Source organism: Pelecanus crispus, chromosome 3 (assembly GCF_030463565.1).
Source record: "Pelecanus crispus isolate bPelCri1 chromosome 3, bPelCri1.pri, whole genome shotgun sequence".
Lineage (NCBI taxonomy): Eukaryota > Metazoa > Chordata > Aves > Pelecaniformes > Pelecanidae > Pelecanus > Pelecanus crispus.
Window position 1 is genome coordinate 37712803 of NC_134645.1, and position 24573 is coordinate 37737375.

The window sequence follows — 24573 nt, forward strand, 5'->3', positions numbered from 1 at the left end:
AGCTGAGGAAGAGAAACGCATGCAAGCTTTCCTGCCTGTGGGGATGATGAAGGGAGTCAGTCTGTATCCCGCTGTGTTAACCCAGATAGGTTATTCTGAGCAGCTGTTGCTAGAATCCCATACGTTATACAAACTACCTACTGTCTGGACTGGTACTTTCAGGAAGAGAAGGCACAAAAAGCAGAGGAGGTCACATAATAGATTGCGTCTTCTGGGACGCACGTTTACTCGAACAGGACCGTCTTCCAAAAAAACATACAGGCAGCCTTATGGACTCCCATGCCTTTCCCTGCAACACCTGCCACGCAGAGAAAGCCCGGCTGAAATACGCAGCGTTTCACCCGTCCCCAAGCTTCGCTAGGCAGAAGCCAAGCAAGCGCCCGGAAAGCCGAACCGCAGCTCTGCGGGCGCTGCCAGGCGGCTCTCCGGGCCTGCCCTCAGGCAGCACGGAGCAGCGCAGGCTCCGGCTGACGCCGCTGGCCGGCGGAGCGGTGGCCACTGGCCCGGCCCGGCGGGCGAGCCGGCCGCCACGCAAGCGGCAGCGCCGGGGCAAGGCCGCCCCCTGGCGGCGGCGAGGGGCCGCCGCGGCGGGCTCCTGGGGCGGGAAAGTCGAGGCCCCTTTTGGGAACGCCGCTCCCCGGGGACCGCTGCCATCAGGGCTTTCTCCGGTACTGCATCAGCAGGCGGCCAGAAATAAAGCCATTGCAATTTAAGGACTCGGCTCTCCTGCGTGGGGCAGGAAAAACAGGGCGGGAGGCTCATAACACCTTTCTTTTTAAGGGGGAGGATGAAAGGTAACCTCAGAGCAGCCGTGATTCAGATTACAAAGGTTTAGTCTGAATCATGTGCCGGCTAAGATGTAATTTACGGCAGCTGTGCGGCACACAACTAATTTACCAGAAGCTGGCAGCAGAAAAGAATGCTCTTTTCATCCTATTTTTTTCCCCCTGCACCGGTCTACCTCTTCACAATTCCAGTATACCATCATGCAAAAATAGCACGTGGCTTTCCGAAACACATCTAAAACACAAATCGTGAAATAACTTTGAGATTGACGTTTATACCAACCGCATCCTACTATTTGGAAGTTGTAATCATGTCTCACAGCATGCCAAAGTACAAATATGGACCACAACACATGGAAGAAGAGACAGTATTAAAAGTGAAAAAGAAATAAAAAAGAAAACAAAGTTAAGCAGAAATCTGTAAATTTATACTCCAGGTCTTTACACGTTTAGCTTTAACTACTGCACTTGGTGGAACTGGAAGTATTGCATAAATAATATTTTTTTAAATATAAATAACATTTCTTATATATTCAGTTTTGTGACTCTGAAATACACGTTGCTTCAGTTATAAAAGACGCAAAGTCCCTCAGACTGAAGTGACATGTAAACTCCAGCCAAATTCTGGCCCTTGTAGTCTGTCAGGGACAAAAATGTTCCCGTGATATGATTTCCTGGACTTCACAAAGAATAAATTCAGAATCTTTACAATCTCAGGTGAACCAAGACTGCTGGGCACATACTTTCTTCTATTATCTTGAAATACAACCTTTGATCCAGCTCCATTAAACTACTCAGTAAAATTATTTAAAAGCAGCCTGAACTGAATCTCAAAATACCTCACGTTCCACAAACAGAGTATTTCTTGCTCATAGATAGTAACTCAAACACCCTGCAACAAAAATAACAAACTGTTTTAATTCACAGTTGCAACACATAAACATGATGAGATCTGTACCTTGTTAATCCTGACTTCCCCACTCCAACAGTTTAAGTTAAATGTCACATTTACATAACATTTACATAAAGATTCAGTTTTGTTTATACAAAACCCAGCCTTATTTTTGCAACATGCTCAATACTAATTCATTATGTAACAACAGATTGTTTGCTCTATCTAAAAAAAAAAAAAAAGGTTTAATTCTGAGAAGGTGTTTGAGAGACTGCAGTTGCTCTGGAGCAATTTAGCATCATTCTTCATTCCTGTCTGATCAAGTTTTTTGGGTTTTTTTGTTTGTTTATTTGTTTTAAAACAAACTTGAGGTTCTTGGACACTGTCCCACTCTAAGCAAGACACCCCCAACTGATTTTATACATCATGTTCAATTGTACAGTTCGTACCTACACCCAGTACACACAGAGCAGAGCATTCACGGACCCTCCCACTGCAACCCACAGGAGTTTAGCTATGGACCTTAACAGCAGTAGGGATGGATCTTCCAGCTAGGAATATTTTAGAAACTTCCAAGCACTGGTCAGTTTAGGTTTTTGTTTTGTTTTTAATATCACTTCAGTTTTACCACTGCTTTCAACAGGAACACAATTAGACCAGTGCTGACCCCTTCAAAAATTGCCGACACCGGCAAACACTGCAAAACTTCCAGCATGTCTGAAAGCAGAGCTCACGGGAGTCTGCGATGCGGCTGGATGTAACTGCAGTATTTTATAAGAGCAGCTGTATCTTTCAGCTCCTCCATGCAGGAGTCTCTACGGATAGATTGATTGCTGTTCTCTTCTGTATTTTAGAACTTTAAAACAATTTTTGCAGAAACCCTAAGGCCCCATATTGAAAGTAAATTTAAACAAGAAATAATTCCTAAGTTAATACCACTACCTCTTCACAGTAATAAAATAAACACTTTAACCTTAAAACTACTCATAAATTAGACACAAAGCCATTCAATCACATCTAGTGATTATTATAATTGCTTTTATTAGCAACAAGACTACATACTTGGGTTTTCAATGTGCTAACTTAATCACAAAATTTCAAGTAAGTCTCTATGAGGGCTATCTCCAGCACATCATATCTACATCACAAGATGTACAAAAGATGGCAAGAATTGCCTTTTGTTCTTCTTACCTCCCTGTCTAAGGAGGTATTGTTACAGTGGGGCTTTTTTGTCCAAAAGAATGTAACTGGGAAATAGCCTGTTTCTGCTCTAGAAGCTCGTTTCAGAGCTGGGCACCCTTGACTGAAAGCACTGCTTCTGCTACTTCCACTGGCTTTATCTGCCCTGCTGCAGAAGAGGACAGTGATCCAAGGAAGTCAAGACCGGTGAATACTTCCTAGAGCCTCGTGCCCTACTAGTCCTTGCTTGGTTTAAAGGCTCAGGATTGGAGGCAGAAAGGACCCAAAAGAGAATGCAAGTATAGCAGTTGCACATACCCTACACACAGCGGTCCCACGTGCATGTGACAAACTAAGTACCAGCATCACTGGATCCTTCCCCAGGAAGCGTATCAGTAGATTTAAGTGAAATGATGCAGTGCGTCACTTGCATCTTTGGCAGTTTTTATGCTGTATGTTACTTTGATGATTACAGATAGATATAAATGGTTTTCCTTCATCCAGATACACTGCTGCTTAATCAATACAACACCTTTGTGCCAGCACTGATCCAATTGAGAAAAATGAGACAGACATAAAATTGTCATAGACATACCGCAGGTAACACTAAATAAGAAGGTATTGCTTATTCAGTGGGTCTCCCATAAACACACAAGGCTACATATAAGTGTCAAATGCATGTGCTCCAACCAGTCAACCAGAACTCCCAGTCAAAGCAGTACAAAAATTTGGCAAAATTGGTTAGGATTAACCTCATTTGGAAAGATCAGCCAAATCTACACAATGCAGAAATTGCCCCTTCGGGCACTGTGTTTTTCTCAAGGTGTCTGAAGGAAGGTGAGGGCAGCACTGTGGCCATTTTTTATGGCAAAAAACTAAGGTCACATGCTGACTAAAAGCATGGCCTGAAAAGAGAAGGGAAGTCCCGAGAGTAAAAGCTACTGGGGAAATACTAGGGGACTGCACAAGGCGCAGGAAGACAAAAGTTGGTGTGCTTGTATCCACACCACCTATTGGAAAGGGTCTATGGCATGAACAACCCCCAGAACCACACTCAGATTTGTCTTCTTGAGGAAATTATTTGGTTTGCTCCAGAAGACAGTTTGGGCATCCATTGTTGTGAGAGTTGGGGTTGTTCAGTCTGGAGAAGAAAAGGCTCTAAGGAGACCTTATTGCAGCTTTCCAGTACCTGAAGGAGGCTTCTAAGAAAGATGGGGACAGACTTTTTAGTAGGGCCTGATTGTGATTGGACAAGGTGTAATGGTTTTAAACCAGAAGAGGGTAGACTTAGACTAGATATAAGGAAGAAATTTTTTTACAGTTAGGGTGGTAAAACACTGGAACGGGTCGTTCCTCTGTTGGGTCGTTCCTCTGTTGAGTCGTGGGCATTTTTGTTTTGTGGGGTTTTGTTTGTTTGGTTGTATTTTTAAACAGAAACAGTGATAGCAAGAACTGATTGGGTTTTTTTAAGCAGGGGCATAGATCTCTTCACCTTGGGATGGCTTGAATACTGTTGAGCTTTGCAGTGAGTCTACACTTCCCATAGGGGTTACACTTAGTGACTTCACAACTCTTTACTGAGATGGTGAGATGTCTTTTGGGAGGAGATGTCTGCACTTTAGAAAAAGTTTGACCTCACAGGAAGTGATCTCAGTGGTACCTTTCTGAACATAGTAGAATAACAAGGAAAACACCTGACTTCTAAAAAAAAATTACTTAAGAAACCAGTTATCAGATAGTTCATTAACATCATTATTCTGTTATTCTTTTGGGTAGCACAGAAATATGTGGGGTCCTATGAGATTCCACAGAGAACAAAACCAGGATTTGAGCCAGCTGATGAACAGGCTTTTCCTTATCTTCTTTCACAAGTGTACCTTATTTAGAACCATAATCGCTCTTTCGCCATGGGACCATTCTGCCCTTACATGGAGGCGCCCTGTTTCTAACTAAAAATCAATAGAGGTGGCAACACATACTAAATTTTGATCCCAGAGCTAAACTATGCCTTGCTTTACCTGAGAAAGCTAGAAAAGAGGATGATTTTCAAGTTTTCTATTTGCAGAACCTTTGCACCAGGTAATAAGCTAAACCTAAATAACCTGCAATTCTAAACCAGCTAAAGTAATTGCAAACCATGGGGTGAGCTGCGAGCACTGCTGACAGATGAACACCTTTGGGAGACATTGGGGGTGCGTGGTCCTGCAGCTTTTTTTCAAAGCCAGATCTGTACTGGAATGAGTATGATTCACACTTTTTCAAAGGCACAGCAGTGCTGAAAACATGGGGATTTTTCAAAAGGATCATGCCTCCAGGAACTGTCATTCTTCTCCCCTGCCCTCATCAGCGTTGCCCTAAAGGAAGCACTGTTTGCCATTGGGACAGTAAATATTCTATGTTCATGATTTTATTTCATCCAGTGCCCTGTTCTCAGCACTGGATGAAATGCCTGGATAAAATAGCTTCAGTGAGCAAACAGCACCAGGCAGCCTCTCTTCCCCTCTAAACTGCTACCCCAAAGGCTATTTTTATGCATTTTGAACTCTGAAAATACACCCATTGCTCCATTCTGAGAATGCTTAGATTTAGGAGAAACAGGGTTGTTTTTCCTGTAGTCACAATGAAAAAAATATTACTATGTTTGTATAGTACTTGTGTGATTTAAATAACAGTAATTTTGCTGATCCTAAAAGGAGTAACAAATACTTTCTTTTATGTGATGGTGTGAAAACAGTGGGCAAATGACCTTCCAAGTATGGTAGAAAATTTTTAATGGGTAGTATCACACCCCATTTTTCATCATGAAATTACTGATCTTTCCCCCGTGAATTTCCAGGATCCCCACTTCAAACACTATGGTGTAGCTAACAAATGTTCAAGGACCAGACCCCAACATACTCAACTGCACTTTAATTTCACAAATATTAGTTCCATGATGCCACTATATTTCAGCATGCAAATAAAGTGATTAGAAATCTAGTCATACAATCCAGTTCAGCCCAAGCCAGTACACACCACATAATTAGCCATTTCAGTATAATATGCAGTTTTCAATAACAAATACATTTAAAAACATGGGATTTTTAAACCTTTTTTCTAACCTTTCTGAGCTATCTTAAAAGCTGTATCAGAAGTATAGTTCAAGCCACAGCTAGATGAATGGACAGAAATTATTTTATATTTATTTTTTGCTAAGAACACTGAAGCAGCTGTGTAGCTGTAATTCTGTCATACTTTATGTCATGCCTCACTTGGGCAAGCCATTGACTGTGTATGCCAGGCTATGTACAGTTCTAGTCCCTTCAATCAGCATTTTAATAAGTAGTTAGGCACATACTGTCCTTTTAGCAGAGACTGTTTTTAGTTTTGTTGGCCCCACCTTTTATATTGAAAGTGTCATACTGGGTTCCCTGTTTCCCTGCAGGGTGGTGTCCTTATATTTAAAACAATATAGTATCTCTTGAACATTTCAAATCTCAGTTCATAGATTTTCAACACTTCCTGCAACTCTGGTTTGTTTGGGTTTGGGTTTTCCCCCACTCCCCCCACTGTTTGTATTTCACACATAGAAACCCAAACTGTGAAGAGGACCATTTCTGACAGATACTCTATGAACACAGAAAGAGAAGATCTGCAAGTTCTTGGGAGCAGAGACTGTCTAAATAGGTAAAAAACAAGGCAGTAACTTTTTAAAGGTCACATAGCAGACCAACAGCACAGACATAACACCAAGTCCTCTGTCTCCTAGTCCAAAAATCATCTACTAAACGAAAGAATTCTTTTTTTAGTTAAAGAAACCCACGCAAAACTCATACTGCTACAGCAGAAGGGAAACAATATCTCCTCCTTAGCAGTAGTTACAGAGAAAGCATCTGATGGCTCCCCAAGTTGTTAACAGGCATCGGTGACAGACTGAGAATGAAGTATTAAAGCTGTCTAAGGTTAGAACACCACACTGCATAGAACCCACAGCTGGCTTTGAAAAAATGACACATTAGTCAAAGATGACATTCAGCTCATTCAAATTCAATGGCCATTTGCAGTCCAGGGATTGCATGAGCGTACAACTCCAATACTGCATCTCCACAGGATGTAAAGCAACACAGTATAAGAGAATAATATCACATTCTTTGTATGAAGCAAGTCAAAGCATATTTTGTGGCAGAAGCATTACTAGGGGCTCAAACTTCGTACATCAATGCCTACCATGTTAAGTAGTTGTCCACGTTCCCAGAAGACCTTGTGCACCATATTCCCTTGTAGTGTATCTTTAAACCATTTCTTAATATGATGATTTCAATTTCTTATGATCTTTTTTTTTAAAAAAAAAAAAAAAAAAATCGATCTGCTGGTCAAAATATAGATGCGACTAATTTTGTAGAACTGATACCAAAACTTAAATACATTCAGTAGTGTAAAAACTATATCTACACACTGAAATACATGTATCTTCAGCAATGCTGACACTATGGCTTTAGTCAAGAGAGCTGTCTTCTAAAAGCTGTCATGTTACACGCAGAGGAACACATAAAATAATCCTAATGTTACAAAGCCTACTGCTCAAAGGTTATGAGATATCAGGATGGGGGTTTGCCTGTGCAACCTTAAAACAAACCTGTGATACAGGCTTTGTGTGATCTCCTGTCTTTCATGGTTTTTCTATTTAGTTTAAACCACAAAAGCATGATGTTCAATATGATACTACCCAGTATTCTTCCCTTAAGATATACCTTTTGTATTACTGTCAGATTGGCACCCAGACCTTGGACAGAGAATTACCATTTTTTTCCTGGATTTAGCCATGGTACTGATAATCTAGAGAAGCTGAATCTGAAAGGGGTATTTTAGATACTGCAGAAGACAAAGTGAAAAGAACTTACAAGTGATGTTGAGCCTAAGGCAGAGAAATGCTTCTACGCATTTATCATTCTGTCTGGAGCTGTATGCTTCTTTTACTAGCTACAGTCTAGAGCTATTAGCAGGGTTCTGAAATCATCAAGAAAATACATGCTTCAAGTGAGAGACCAGAGGAGCAAAAAGCAATCAGAAGCGATCAACCTGCTAGAGCTCTGCGAGTCTGTGAATCAGTGCCGAAACCCTCTGCATTAAGGCTACAAGGACTCAGGAGCGTAAAGGCTTAACAGTCTTTATCCAGGACATATGACAAAGTAGCCTAAAATGATGATTTTGGTAGCAAGGCCAAATCAAGGGAAGCCTAACATCCCCTGAGATCCTTATGGTAGGACCCAAACAGCATGCTCTGGCTCACACACTGGGCTCATTCTTCCAAGGTAAAGTTCTTCACAGATGGATACTGGAACATTTTAGTGGGATGAAATAACTGATAGAATGAATTCTCTAAGGGCCTGAATACCATAGTCAACCTCATCTTTCATGGTATGCATCGCACTTCTTTGTAAAGATCAGTAGATAGTCATAGGTATGTTATCAAAAATGAATGCAAACACATTCTTAGTGAACACCTGTGACTTTGCTCACACAAAAGAACTCCAAACAACAAAACCAGTTCCTCAGTGTAGCATTCAAATGCATTAACCTCCCTTTTCTTTTTGAAGTGCCCTGCTTTAATCACTGCATTCCTCTAAATGTCAGCAAACAAAACACACAACAATTATTCCATTTTTCTTATTCATCTTCAGAACATAGTGCATCCCATGCATCAAATCAATCAAGTTTTCTATTGAGAAAATAGAAGTCCCCTCCACAGTCACAATCTTCTATAAAATTGAAGCCCTTATTAGAAGGTATGATGGTACTTGAGTTACCAGTGGAAAAAAAAAAAAAAAAAAAAACTTTAAAAAGTTTTTCTTCAGTACAAGAAAAATTAAGATTTCCTCAGGAATGAGGGGAACACTGCCACTGAAATTTCCTGAGTCAAGGTTTTCCTGAAGGACACCTGAAGATGTTCCTTAGAGAGTGACATTGGGTAGATATCCAAACCAAGTAGTTAAAGTTTCTCAAACTAATATATAAATGGAAGACAAAAGAGGATCTTGCCATAGAAAATATCAAGTAGTATTGAGTTCACATGACCATCAACAGAAGTGTGGTGTTTTTGTTTGTTTGTTTTTACAACAGCAGAAATGCTTTTTAATATGGAATTGTAATTCAAAAAATCAGTATTAGCTTACCTGACCAGAAAGCGATGTAGCCCAACATCAAAACTTCTGTAAGAAAAAAAGGTTCACCATATTAATTATTAAAAAAATACTCTCTGTGCAGTATTGTACAAACACTATTTTAAAACAATCAATACCAAAGATAAATATAAAATTACTGGAATTGATAAAACAGAAGCGAAAGTGTAATATACAATTTCCTTTCTGTAATGACATGTGAAATTTAAGATGACCATCATATGGAAAGATTTAGATGCATGTTAAAAAGCTCGCAAATCCCTTGTTTCAGTATTTCTTAAATGAAGCAGTAACATTCAGAGTAGTACAACCCACATAAAGCATAAATTGTGTATTTTCTGTTACTGAAAATAGTTTTTTAAGCGTCCTGATGACCAGTGAGTCTGCACGTTTCCTGTCATAAGCAGGTAGAGCCTCTGTGCAAAACTACTGTGGAATCCTTTCTTTTCCCTTTTCTGCTCTGTACTGCACTAAAATGCAAGGGATTGCTATGAATTCTCTCCATGATACAGAATAATCAAAGAACCACCTTCAGATACACAGAATATACTGAGAAGTGGGCCTTGCAAGTGTGTTCCGCTCAGATCTGGTGAGGGAAAAAAAACCAAACCATCCAAACTTTGAGGACTTTTGACAATAAGTTAGATCACACTAAATTACAAGAACCACGCCTGAAAACTTCAGCACTAACACACACATTGGCAGTGAGTGCCAGTGTTTCTTTCCCTTGTCTGCTTCCTCCATCCCTCATCAGCCAGCTCAGGAGAATCAAGCTCATGAACAACGTACTAGCAAATCCTTGACACTACAGGAATGTACCTGCTGATTTGAGACAGTTACCTAATATCTGAAGTATGTGCTGGTTTTATGGGACCATCAATATAATCCCAGATTAACTAAGTGCATAACACACAACTGGAAAATGCAAATATCTTATTTCCAGTGCTGGACTTGATCTGAAATGATCTTATATTCTGTACACAGAAAACATTTTGGCATATACTAAGCTCTTGAGCATCCTGTTCCAAAAAACCTAATTGGTCATTGGAGTACAACATGGTTTTAATTTAACAGTACTGCTTGCAGTGTGCTGCCTTCTACCTGAAACGACAAAAGTCAGACAGTTAAAGGCATCCTGATAACAGCAGACAGATAATGAGCTGTAGAAATTCTAGAAGTTAACAGGGAGGGAAAGTCCACTGGTTCAGCAGGGTGAAGAGGAAGGGAATGAATTTCTCACTTAAAAGCTGCCTCGCAACAGAAGAAATATTCTTCCAGGAACATGCACGTGGTCATCATTAAACCTATGTTTTCACATTTCTTTCCTAAAATCATTCCCCATTTTACATTATTGTTACATTACTGTGTAATCATACTGGATGAAATGTATCCAGTTATCTTTCTGCATTCCTCCTGCCTAGACACACACTGTAGTTTGGCTCCCCCTCTTCACTAAAATATCCTGTGTTGTACAGACAGTCTGCTGTATCAGAGCTGCCCACAGTCTGTATTTATAGCTGTGAAAACCTTTTCTTCCTAGGACCAAGCACTTCAGTATGTTTCTACTAGGATGGGGAGAAGAGGAAACCTGTACCGTTCCAGGGAACAGCTGTATGCTGAACAGCCATCTTACACATCTTCAGCCAAGCTCATCTTTTCAAGTTCTCCCAGCTATTCTCTGATGGCAATGACCGAATTTGCTGTCATCTCTGAAAGGACACAACAACTGAGCTGCTTGTGGACAGGGATGTGGAGCATAAAAATATCACCTGAACCAACTGACACTGAACCAAAAGCCAAAGGACCTGGCCTACAACGAGCATGGGAACTGAATGGTCCTGCTAACTTGAGATGATCAGAGCTGAAGGAGGTTGGGGTAGACAAAGCTGAGGCAGAGTGGGTTCTGATAGGGAGGGAAAACAAGACAGTTTGCTGTGGACTTCCATGCCACATTTTCTCTCATTTTTCACTCTTCCCAAAACATAATGTACTTGCTACTAAAAAAGGATAACTTTATTTCATATGGGCTTTAGCTATTAAAACATTTCCACAAAATATTCAGTGAGTATTAAAAATGAACATGCATAGAACCAATTTATTAGAATAAATGAAAAGGAGGAAAAAAGATCAGAGCCTCACTAGGTATAACTCAGCATAGACAGACAGGCCCCATTATTCCTCAGTTTGATGCTGTACTGATACATTTCAACTGACTACCTAAGATCCTGAATTGTCTACAGTGTAAGCAGTCATTTAAAGATGTAACTACATTATCACCAACACAATTATGAGAATATGCAGTAGCATCAGAGTGTGCATGTAGACCTTAAAGAGACCTCAGGACAGGTATCATCAATTAATTCCAAAAGCAAGAACAAGGCTGAACAATTTCAAACTCTAAATGGGAGAAGTAGTTGCATTACTTAAGGCTATGGATATTGGGCACATACACTTTTAAGCACCTAGGATAATGAATAGAGACACTGTGCAGGGCAAAACTACTGAAAAGCTAGGATTATAGGAGGCTGGTTTTGACAAAACACTACGACAGACACTTTTAACTGTTCTGCTTGTTCACATTTAAATACATACTGCGTTTAAGTCTGCAAGTGAAGTAGCAATGGAAAATCCCTCCATTCTTGGATGGAACAGTTAACAATGGGCAAAGTGGGTTTGTATAGCAGTGTTCAGGCTGCAACTTGGTGGTGGAATAAGCAACTTCATTAAATGAAAAAAGAAAATAAGTAATCACACTACATTTGTAGTAAAAATTTCATAGCGATCCCTTCAACATCACAGGAATCTACCTATCAGGCATGACAGGGTGACCCCCACAATTAACTTAGAATTACACCTGCCATATGCTCATGGACATGATTATCTACTGCCTATAAAGTACACTCATATGTACTTGATATTGCAACATGATTTATAATCAACTTCATACAGCTTGTTCAATCCTGAGCTTCTCTGCAAAACAGAGGATCTGTCTAGTAGACCTTGCAATTTAGGATGTCTCACATAAAAGTTTCACAAATGTTTTTTGAAATCCTGTAATGAGCACAATTTTCTGAAATAAAGGTTTTAATTAAGATCTAAAATAACGAGAGAAAGAATATCCATAGCAATACAAGTAAATGTACAAGTAAATTCTATGATACATAGAATATGTACATATTCTATGTACAAGTAAATTCTATGATTCTATAAAAAATTATTTGCCAGTTAAATTCTCTATACTGCTCAAATGTCAATAGCAATATAGTATTTTAATTTTTCAAGAAATAATGGGCAAAATCTAGTTTATCAAAATGGTAATGGTAGTCTTTGAAGAGGGCAAAATCTTGACTAGTCAGTGGAACAATAAAGGGGAGATATATTTAACCTGCATTTCATAATCACATTACTCATTGCAGACAATTTGATAGCTATTTTCTTTACAAAAATGTCTCCAGTTCTGTTCCTCTGAAGGGCAGTTTTGAATCACAGTTCTGTATGCAACTTTAATGCTTTTGTTAAGCACAGAAGCTCTAGTTTCTGATACATTTCAACAAATGATTATACATATAATCCCTCCTAATCAAATTCATCTTTTCCCAGTACATCAACTTGAAATCAGTGACCAACAATATACACATACTAAACCAACAAGGACCTTTTCCAAAATAGAATTTTTGAAATATCTGCCTGCAAGCACACATCTCTCTCCTCAACGTAAATTTCAAAATTATTTCACAGACACACAGTTTCTGTTTTCAAAGCTAAATGCATAATGCAACAAGCTGCCTCCAAATTTGCATTCTGCACAAAGCTGATGGGAGGGTGGGGGGAAAAAAAAGTCATAGAATCATAGAATGCTTTGGGTTGGGAGGGACCTTTAGAGGCCATCTAGCCCAACCCCCCTGCAGTGAGCAGGGACAGCTTTAACCAGATCGGGATGCTCAGAGCCCCGTCCAACCTCACCTTGAATGTTGCCAGGGATGGGGCCTCCACCACCTCTCTGGGCAACCTGTTCCAGTGCTTCACCACCCTCATTGTAAAAGATTTCTTTCTTATGTCTAGTCTAAATCTATTCTTCTTTAGTTTAAATCCATTATTCCTTGTCCTGTCACAACAGGCCTTGCTAAAAAGATTGTCCCCATCTTTCCTGTAGGCCCCCTTTAAGTACTGGAAGGTCGCAATAAGGTCTCCTCGCAGCCTTCTCCTCTCCAGGCTGAACAACCCCAACTCCCTCAGCCTGTTCTTGTAGGAGAGGTGCTCCAGCCCTCAGATCATTTTGGTGGCCCTGCTCTGGACATGCTCCAACAGGTCCATGTCCTTCCTGTGCTGAGGGCTCCAGAGCTGGATGCAGTACTCCAGGTGGGGTCTCACCAGAGCAGAGTAGAGGGGCAGAATCACCTCCCTCAACCTGCTGGCCATGCTTCTTTTGATGCAGCCCAGGATAAGGTTGGTTTTCTGGGCTGCAAGCGCACATTGCCGGCTCATGTCCAGCTTTTCACCCACCAGTACCCCCAAGTCCTTCTCCGCAGGGCTGCTCTCAATCTCTTCATCCCCCAGCCTGTATTGATATTGGGGGTTGCCCCATCCCAGGTGCAGGACCTTGCACTTGGCCTTGTTGAACCTCATGAGGTTCACAGAGGCCCACCTCTCCAGCTTGTCCAGGTCCCTCTGGATGACATCTCGTCCTCCTGGTGTGTCAACCACACCACTCAGCTTGGTGTCATCTGCAAAAGTCCTCTTGTATAGAAAAGATATGAAAAGGCAGAAACATGCCCATATGAACCACAGTCAGTAGCAACAGCACACACCTGATGATTCCCAGAAAAAAAGTACAAAAATCCTCTTTTTGTCCCCAGGATGCAAAAAGGCATATCTCTCTCTCTGAAAGCCAAATGAGCAAAACTGTGACAAGTTTCTGTTCATGCTGCAATTAGGGTATCAGAGAAGCCAGTCATCTGTTTCCCCCTTGCATCACAGGTACTCGCTCTGAGGTTTCCATCTGTCCCATTTCCTTATAGTTGGACCTTATTTTGAAGTCCTGTGCCTGCCACTTGCCACTTAAGAGTGCTGTAGTGCATGGTTCTTCAACTTATCTGCCTGTTGCAGGCTTGCGCATATGGACCTAAATCAGGATCAGAAACTGGTCAGGAACTTCTCCTAGGAGCTGGTTCCCGCTTTCCTGGCCACATGCCCCGAGCTCAGCACAGGTCAGCAGACAGGGTGGCTCCCAGTGGAGAAACAGATTGACATGCAGTGACAGACTCTTGTTCCCTGAGCGTCACCATCCAAACACCCACCCTGGTCAGTACTTTTTATAAGCTCATGTTATCCAACGGACTGTTTACGGTCCCACTTTCTACAAAGCTCTGCCTTCCTTTAACTGAAGTCTAAACTCTGGTTCCTCAACAGAGGATTTGTGTGAGCCTTTAGTATACAACTTCAAAATTCAAGTTACACCAGCCTTGTTATTTAAGGACCTGACATCACAACTACCTAGATGAAAACCAATATTATTAGCTGCGTTAGGGACTACAATTCACAATTCCAGTATGATGGCTAAAGGACCCCCATCTAGCAACAAGGTTTGATTCTGAGACCTCATTCCCAATAATTTACAGCATAAAAAACCCCATAAGTGCCAAGCACGTGTCAGGATCATATGAATCAATGTAAAGTTAAGCTCATTACTAGAACCATTTTTTTACAAAACTAACTGCAATAATTTGCATTGCCAAACCCTGATTTTGTATATCCATATCTTTAAACCACGTGCTGAAGAGAAACCAGCACAGCTTTGTTTTCTATCAGTTCCTCCCCAGGGCTGCTGGGCTGCACACTATTCCTGGAAACAAAGCACAACAAATCGTGTTATATGTAGCATAATCTGGGAAGCATTTGGCTAACCATGCACTTCAGCAAAGATGCCCACTGCAAGCAGACAGTACATCACCACTCAGAAAAGCAGATAGTGGCATGATTCTAACTTTGGGCCCTACCTTCAGGGGAGTAGATCTAGGTAGACAGTTTGCCATTTGTAAAGCATTCAAAAAGAGTATTGTAGATGGAGACAGGTAAACGTGATACTGTATGCCCAGAGACAATTGCACTGTAGACAGAAATATTCCAGACACCTTAAAAAACAGTCATATTGCTGCTGGAACATGAACACTTTTGAACGCAGAAGGGAATGGTGTAATTTCTATAAGCAGGAAAGGAGTTCAAGCAGCAGCACTACCCCACATTTCGCTGGAACAAACAGTATAATAATTGCACTTAAATCTCAAGTCAGAGTAGTTGCCATTTATGGTGGTGATGAAATCCAACAAGTGGATTATTTATTATAGCTTCAGTACTCTGTACCCTGTGGGTACTCACCATCTCTTAAAAGAAGCACTGTAGTTGCTGCAATGTTTCAACAACGGTCCTTGGCCCTTCCTTTTACAAATGTGGCTAAACTTGGCATTAGAAAGTCTAACTCATTCACATACCCTTAGAGTAGCCTGTCCTCTTCAACCATAGAACAGTGCTTGCAAGACCAGCACTTCAATAGCCATCTTTGCAAATAAATCTGGCATTTTGCCAGGAGATGCTAAGAGTCTCTCCCACACCAGAACATTTTGCACTGGAGACTGAGAGGTCATTGAATGACAACTGCTTTTGCTGACACAATGCTCTTAAGTTGCTTCATTGTCCCTCTTTCTCATGCAATGTCTTACATCGGGGCCAAAAGACTGCTGTACATAAGAGAATTCCCCTGACAGATGCCCCACCATTTAGCAGTTCTAAACTACTCTTCTGGATCCTCCTATTTCTGCTCATCTTTCTTCCAATGCTGCCTATGGCAACCTCCCCAGCTGGCAATCCGTCAAAGACGAAAGCTTCAAAATTACAAATAACTGCAAGTGTGCAACGTAAATCTGAAACATGTTTTAGAGTCTTGTCTGACGAATAAGATTACTACAGGGAAAGCAGACAGCAAAGTCTATATGCAGGTTTTTGTAAGGGCTATTATTTAATGTCTTAATGAACTACAGAACTTTGTTAAAGCAAATCCCCTAGAGGGGGTATGCCTACCAAGTAAAGTATTTTTCAAGTAGTGACTGCTACCAATTGATTCATCATCATTATTAAGTAACAATCTGGAAAAGCCATCCATATTTTTAAAAAGACACTTTTGCCTGTCTATAGCTTGCATGGATTCAGACATATTGTTTTCTTCAAGTTTACTTGAAACCTACACTTTCATAGCAAAGCTTGTCTCTTCAGTGACAATCAGCATACTTCTTCCTAAATAATGTAACTGCCACCATGCTAGGATAGAGTATTTAGAAAGCAGACGCACAACTTAAGTAGAAGAAAAAAAATTGTCACAGAAGATGTTTTACAGTAGAAACAAATATAGGAAGCAAACTGAAAATATTCATCTAAAAGCCCAGACCGTTTAGCATTGTTAGTTTTTAAAACAAAGATGCATGATGAAAAATGAGATCCAATCCAATATGATCTGGATTTATCTATTACCCAAACTATGGAATATACTTTTGGACACTAAGCCTTGAAAAGTCACATTGCAACATTTTCTGGGGACTCTTTTGCCACATACAAGTATGTTCTCGGACCTCTCATTTTTCACTTCAGCCTTTCAATTAGTGCAAGACACTTGGTGAATTCCACCCACATACACATTTTTACAGTCTGCCCACTGATATGGTATTGGAATCACGAACAAACACATATATGGAACTCTTTTGGCATTCCTTCAATATAAAGAATAGCAAATCCTATAATTTCCTATGCAAAACCAAAACATCTCAGTTCTTGCCATGCAACATACAATGAAACAAACCCTGGCTCAACCCAATGAGAAAATTCCTGTTTATGTGAATTCAATGTTCTTTTAAATTCAAGATCTTAAGAACCTGCTTAAGCCTAGATCTCAAGCTTCAATGGACCATCTTTTGTTTGCGAGCTTTTATTTTAAGTTTTAACCATCTGCAATGCAGCAAACTAGTAATAGCTGCTTTCTTTTGTCTCAATGTAAAAATGCAGCTACGAGTAAAAGTGAAAAATCTATGTTATTTGAAAGAAAAAATATGAAGACTGTCAAATGATTTTATATCATGTCTTTGACAAGCAATTTCTTGTTACAGTAATAATAAGCAGGACTTGTATATACATGAAGATATCTTTATCATATTCTCTGACACTTGCTTAAGGACATACTGGAATTTTAACACTTCATGCTTAGATAAAACACTTTGAATTTCTGTTCTGTTTCTTGCTGGAATGATTCAACAATACCAAGTTGCCTTTTTGTTTCCTCCATTATTAGAATAAGCAAAGCTGCCACTGCATTCAGCCTGTGCCAGATGCCTCCATCCAGAGTTCCTGCTCAGTGCTGTAGAGCTCTTCAGCACCAACACAGCCAATGTGTAAACATTCACCTTACTTCACAAAAAGAGTACTTCGTAAATATGTGATTACTTCAAGGTTGAACACAGCAAACCAGAAACATTTTACTTGCAAAGTATTTCCTGCATCGCATCACAGGTTGAAGCTAGGGCTTCTCGTACCTGTGAGAATGGTGGAAATCCACAATAAAATCCGATCCAGTCAAAATCAGCAGCAAAACCCTCGCTGATTTCAACAGAAGCAAAAATACCTGGACTAACTCTGGACAGCCTGTATAATGCAGGATGCAGGATACAGTCCAACTTTGGTATACGTTTTGTTAGAAACACCTTCATCTCTGAGCAGAAAATATCACTAAGTCCCAAAGCTTCGTCTGTGGGGTTTCAGTTATTAGCAGGGAGCTCATGCTGGAGACCTGCATAGCAAAAAACAATCTACCATAAGATAGCACAAGAAGAAAGTTCTTTTGTGGTCCACATAAAGAGACTTCAAACTGCTAAGTGGCCTCCAGCCTGCAAATTGGATCCATGACCTAATACGTTTTGTTGTTTCATTTCAATTTAAACACAAAACTTGTATTATATCAGAAAGCCTGAGGAAAGTCTTAATGATTCTAGGCAGCAACTATCCCCCACCCCTGCAATCTCCTGGCCAAAGAGACAAGGAGAACTTTAAGCAGGCATCAGTCATTGCCAGTGTTAATGTAAGACTACACACAGGTCTGCCTACTTAGGAGGCTTTAAGACAAGAAATGAGTTCTGTTTCTCATCTATCGGTCACATTGGATCTTGGTGATACAGTTCAGCAGACACTTTCTTAAAAAGAGCAAATCTCATTTGTGTTCTCTTAATCTCTCCTAGAACCCCTCAGAAGAAATATTACTTTAATTTTATACCTTCCCTAATTCTTCAAAAGCCTGTGGTAGCTCACGGAGAGTGGATGAAACCTAATGCCCATTAGTGGCAAGCTCCCCTTCAGTTTTCCTCGAGTAAGACTCTTGCAATGCAGCGTGATTGTTCAATTACTATGAGATCCCTATCCTTACTGCAAACAGAACAGTGAAGTTTATTAACAGCCATTACTCATTTTCTACAGTGGTTGTGAGCAGGCAGAGTGCTGTTTGCCGAATGTGAGCAGGAGTAATAGTTTGTATCTATGCAGAGCTCATGTCAAATACTGTGAAGAATGGGCTTCATGGGTGATCAGCAGTAGGTGGGCTTAGCTTGTTTGTTAAAAGCCCAGCGATTTCAAATTACAGTAACAAAGCAGTCACTACGTATATAAATTTCCAGTAATTATGCAATTTAGACCCAAGAAGATTTAGGGTGCTTCATTATTGCCTCATTTTACACTACAGAGAGACAAATAATAGGGTTTTTTTTTTTTCCCCCTCTACTGAAGAGATTTAAGCAGCCTTTTTAAGTTTTAATATAACCAGCAAATTGAGCTGTACAGTAGATAAGAACTGTAGCATGCACTGACTTGGCTGATGTCAAAAGCAGTTAAATATTTTGTCTCCATCAGTGAGAGAATGAATAACCAGTCCAGAACTAAAGCATCTTTCATATATTAAGGTGACATGTTAGCTAAAAACAATGTGTCACTGATCAATACTCAGCTTTAAGCATCACAACAGTTAATGAAAAATACAAGTAAGTAAATCAGGAAGAGTGTTATTTTTCAACTCAGAAACAAGTTATTGCACCACTAAAAAATGTGCACTAATTCTGCAATTAAATGCCCAACTCTTGGGCAAGCAGCTTAAATATTCCAATACTGGCAGGCAGGTGTAACATATAAAGGTTACGTATAACTCCATAGCCTTTGTAAGGAGGGGTCTCTTCAAAAGACCACCCTGACTCCAGCTGTTACTCCACACAGTAGCTGTGTATTTCACACAGGAGCATACTGCTTAGAAGTACCGTAGGGGCTGGAAGGCAGCAAGGACATACAGCGAGACCTGCCTTACATTCACCCCTAGTCCTTACGTACCAACAGAAGGAAAAAAAGAGCCTTTTCTTTTCTGATACTCTCACCTAGCATCTTCAAAGACCACATAAAAAGCTTCTCAAGAATGAAAACTAATATTCTTTAAGCTTTTAAAGGTACATCATCCACAAATACATGCAAACACAAGCTTTCCATGACAAAACTGATCTTATGCATGTTAGTTTCACTACTGATTTGAGATCCGATTCAGTGTACTTGTCCAGACAGGGCACACAGAACTAGATCTTATGACTTCAGGGTGTTAGAAGTTTGTAAAAGAATGCTTAACATGGCTCATGGGCATTGATATATTTGGACTTCTACACACTTTGGCAATATTGATTTCTTCTATTCTTAAGATTTCAATACAATTGCCCCTTATTCATGAGCACTAGGCCATTTCAACACTGTGGGTGTAATTCTGTTTAATTCAAATACCCTTTTAAATAATCTGTTTTCATATTTAAGAGATCATCTCTAAAAATATAGTGTGGGGAAGAGATGCCTTTTGATTTTTAAGTAGAAATGCTGCAGCATTAACTTTTTTAAGGTTAAAACCAGTGAGAAGCTAGATCATTAAAAATCATTATTGTTTTACCTGATAGACTAAAACACACTGGACAACTTTTTCTTTGAAAATATCAAAGGCTGGAAGTGACAGAAGTTACACTCAATCTCCAGAGGAAAGGGAAACACACATAAGCCTGTCCTTCCTTTTCTTGTCTCTCAGTCACAGCTGCTGGGTAAGTCCCACTAGAGGCATGGACAGCTTTCAAAAACATAGCTGTCTAGAACTATAGGATAGATACAAAACAAATCACCTCAAAATACCTGGTCTGCTTGAAGCTGCCTGCTAGGCCATTTATTGCACTAAAAATGAGATTTTCTGTTCATAGCACAAGTAGCCTTGGCCCAGCATCCCTGCTCTGATCCCCAGACAGCATCCTCTCCCCAAGCACAGAACCCCAGTAAAGGTCCTCTTGTGCCTTTGGGAAGCAGCTGTTGCCGCAACCCCTTCCACAGCAATGTGGGCAGCAGGTCTGAGCCACTGATCTGGCTATGCCATTCAAATTTCTACCAGGCTCTGGGTGATGTGCACCGAATTCCTTTTTCACACTGCCATGGAGATGTGGAGTTCCCTTTTCACTGCCTGCCTCTCCTTCCCTCATGCAAATTTTTCAAGGATTGGTAACTTAACCGACTCCTGAGGATACCTGCCATGGGAAGGAGTTTACAACCATCATTTAGCACCCTTCCTTTTTCCCCTGTCATTACCTCCAAATGACAGGTTGCATGACAGCAATTTGCTGTTATTACTAGCGTATAATCAGAGAACTAAACTCATAGGAAGGAGAAATTTAGGGAGAAAATCTGCTATCTCAAGTTTCAGACAATCCTTCAACTTAGCCAGAAACCCACAAACAAGCACTGCAATATTCAAACGGAAAGCAAGAGCCTTCCACAGGAGTTTGTTAAGAGTACAAGCCCCTAAACTTGTAAAGGCACCTTTTTCTCAGCCCAGAGACAGGGATGTCATCCTGGCTACACATGGCTGTAGCAGTTACAGCTAGACAGCTACGTTTGTGTTAACTTGAGCCAGACATTGGCTACTTGGGAATTAAGGAGGCAAGCTTCCCAAATCAAGCATTGACAGAAACACCATTTCTGATCTTAAGTTTCCTTAGTGATATCTTATATAACATAAAGCCTTTCAGCAGCCTACTCGTCGTGATATGTTTAAGTTAACTCCCAAAAGGATTTATTCCAATACAAAAATCAGAAGCCCAAAGAAGGGGAAGTACATGATAAACTGGGCTGACACCATGAGAAGCACAGGTGAAAATGGACTTTAATTACTTTTTTCCCCCTGCAGGTCAGAAATTCCATTTTCCTTGTTTAAAAATCTGTTCCAGTCCTCACCACAAACTAAGCATAGGCAATTAGGTGTAAATATTATCAAGTGTTTAAGCCAGAAATAAGAGATAGTAAGTTTTTGCTTGCTCTTCATCATTCCAAAATTACTGCATGTGGTCACAGTGATCTCTTGTGCTCACATTCACACATAACATCAGTATCAGACTTGTCTTTTCCCAGAAAAGAATCCGAAAGAAAGGGAAAACACCCTGTACGGTCCTTTCCGATAGACATACACAAGGAACTGTCTCCAGAGCAGGGAAGGTTTTAAGAGCAACAGTGAAGGTAGACAAAATGAGGAAGAAACAGATGCAGATGAAGATTTTACTTTCATTTATAGATCCATTTTCTATAGCAGAGTTATAGCCGAGAATATGACTAGCCTACAGCAAAATTCTAATCCATAATCTGGAGCAATTCACCAAGACCTTGCATACAGACCACTTTTCTCATGTAAGGCAAGCAATGCTTTTGCAATAATGAGGCAGGTAAACCAGACAGAACTGCAATTTCTTTCAAATCATAACCCAGACACCATTTTTGGATGTCACCAAAACATCTGGGGTATAAACTTCATGTGTTTATACAAAAGTGTGTATGTGTGTCTACATGCAAAATACAACCCTCCTATTCCACCCATTAGCATGCAAGAAAATGGGGGGGTTGACTTATGTCAGACTCCTATCTGGTCAAGAATCAGGGTGTTAAATATAAGGTGGAATCTAGAACTTACATTATAGTAGTTGAAAATGGCCAGATCTTTCTCCATCATTGCATTATTCTAATCTGGCAGCATTTCTTCAACTCTCTTTTCTTTATTCTGGATAAAATTCTGTTTCCTGTGAAACCTACCTTTCAAATACTGCTTCTTACTGCCTTCCTGAAGAACCTCTACCCTTGCTGAGGCTAGCTTATATTAAACATGCATAAAGCTTTAGCACAATTTGTCCCCAACACACTTGTCTCCAAATTATTTTGGGATAAGATACTGGGGAATGTGCAAATTTTATGGCGGAAATTCAGAGAAGAAGGAGTCGTGCTTCTGCACATTTCGTATCAGTCTATGACCAGAGATAACTGGCTTCTTGTGCCATGCTGTTCCCACAGCATGTCAAAATACATCTGATCAATGTGTCCAATCTTTACAGAAAAGTACTCGCCACACTCAGTAACATAGTATGGAAACAAAAACGCGATCATGACTTTTTTTCCCCATGAACACCATCTGTGCTAAATGTTGTCCTAATTTACAAACTGACAAGTTTCTTTATGGAATACTCTGGCAGAGTCATTTACCAATATGTCAAAATTGATACAGGATTTAGTTATGTGCGATCTATTGTTTCTGTAGTTTCCACACCTTTACTCCTCCACTAGGATATTTTTCCATATTGAACTAATTTGCAAGATTCAGCAGTAACACAACTTTTTCCAGTTGCACTACAGAATTTGCCCCTCCGCCTGAGCAGCTGTAGAGCACACATCAGCTTTGACCAATTCTTTAAAAGCACTTACAAGTTTCCAGCAACACTGGTTGCTCTCACACAACTCTTACCTTGCTTTTAACCTTCGTAACATAAACCAAGTTTTAATTCCTCATGACTTAAGATAAAGCAGACATTGAAAACTAAGTTGGTGTGTCACTGAACTGCTGCCCTATCTGGAAATCAGGAGCTCAGAAACTCCTTTTCACAGCTATAATCAAGCTTTTGAATAGTAATAAATTTATCATGCATTTGTTAGCTATGCAGCTGCATATTTAGCAAGATAATGATATCCTGGTAAAAATGAAACCACAGTAACACATTCCACACCTGTATTTGTCTTGAGACAGTAAACAACATTGCTAATTTTTTGACTCAAGATATTGTCTTGATTGAATAAAATGCAAATTAGGCAGAATCTACTATAAAGTTGATAACTCCTTTTTAATTAAAGCCTTTTATTTTTAAGTTTGAATGGACACAATTTGGTTTATTGTTTAGTCCCATAAATAGGGAAGCAGAGTACCTGATTTGTTGTTTAATTTCTGCTTTGCTTTTCAACTCTACAGAAATTTTAGACACAGTGTGGTGTCCTTCCTATGTTCCTGACTGAAAGCTCTTCCGCTTGCTGTATCACATAGTGAATTATGCTAGCATGTACTGATTATAAGTGACACTGGTCTGGATGTATCAGATCAAAAGCTTTGTGTTATGCTCAGAGGACACCAGGTGGTGAAAGACTCCTTAGTAGCATATTTGCATTCCTTACATTGTGACCTTCATGTTGTCTTTCTCTTCAGGCTACCTTCTCTCCTCCAAAACCTGTGCTACTAATAGCTTTCAGACATAAAAACAGCAATAGTGGGTCTTCCAAAAGCCTAGCTAGCATAATATCCTGTTTCTGTGAGTACCCCAAAGTAGACACCAGCAAGAAGGGTCAAGCATACACAAGCACTTTTTTCCAAGCAGCCTCCCTGATGCCAGCCAACAGGTAACAGTGGTGCACTCCATGTCATCTGGCTCATTCCACCCCACTTCATTTCCCAGCCTGACCCCAGGAGCCTTTAATAAGCTTTACCAGGCTACCATTTTATGAAAAGAGAGTCTGGTACAAATGTCCTCACTCTACCAGCTTAAAACTAGGCACAGTGTTATTAACATTTAAATTTGACCCACTCTGATAAAGTTGTTAGGAACATTCATTTAGAAGTCCATGTATTCACAAACTACAAAAAAGTATTTAGCACTTAAGGAAACAGTGTCACTGTTCATAAGGCTCCACAACACAAGCTATTTACTTTCACCATTTCATGCTAGCTTTTATGCTAAACCCATTATTTCCACACTTGCTGTCCTGTTCAGTCATACAGTTTAGAAACAAAGGCTATTCCCACTTCTAACACTGACATTCCTATATAATATACCAAAACACATAAAAAGGCTGAAAAGCCTCTGGGTAGTAGTGATTGAAGAGTTTAACTGTAAAGGCATAAGGGCCATCATAATTCAGGGATTCAGAGGGCAAGCTACATGAGATTTCTTAGATAATTGAGAATGACCTGTAATTCACTAGCAGCCATAGAAAATTCTGCTATCCACATGGCAGCTTTGAGGAAAAGAAATCAAGTCAGCTGCACATGAACTGATTTTTTTCATATTTCAAAGCAAACAAACAAATCCCATCTATGAGATAACTTTATTATTTCTGGTAGTGAATGTTTGATACATATATGAATGAAATACTTGGGCATACAGTAAAT

The 24573-nt window shown here is 40.0% G+C and overlaps 1 protein-coding gene across 1 annotated transcript in view; it reads right to left on the reverse strand.

The window, feature by feature from the left end:
• HHAT (hedgehog acyltransferase) overlaps positions 1–24573 on the reverse strand; it is a 157428-nt gene that overhangs the window by 110257 nt on the left and 22598 nt on the right. Inside the window, exon 8 of the mRNA XM_075708084.1 lies at positions 9009–9044. Within this exon, the coding sequence (XP_075564199.1) occupies positions 9009–9044 (36 nt within the window). The remainder of the gene's footprint in view (positions 1–9008; positions 9045–24573) is intronic.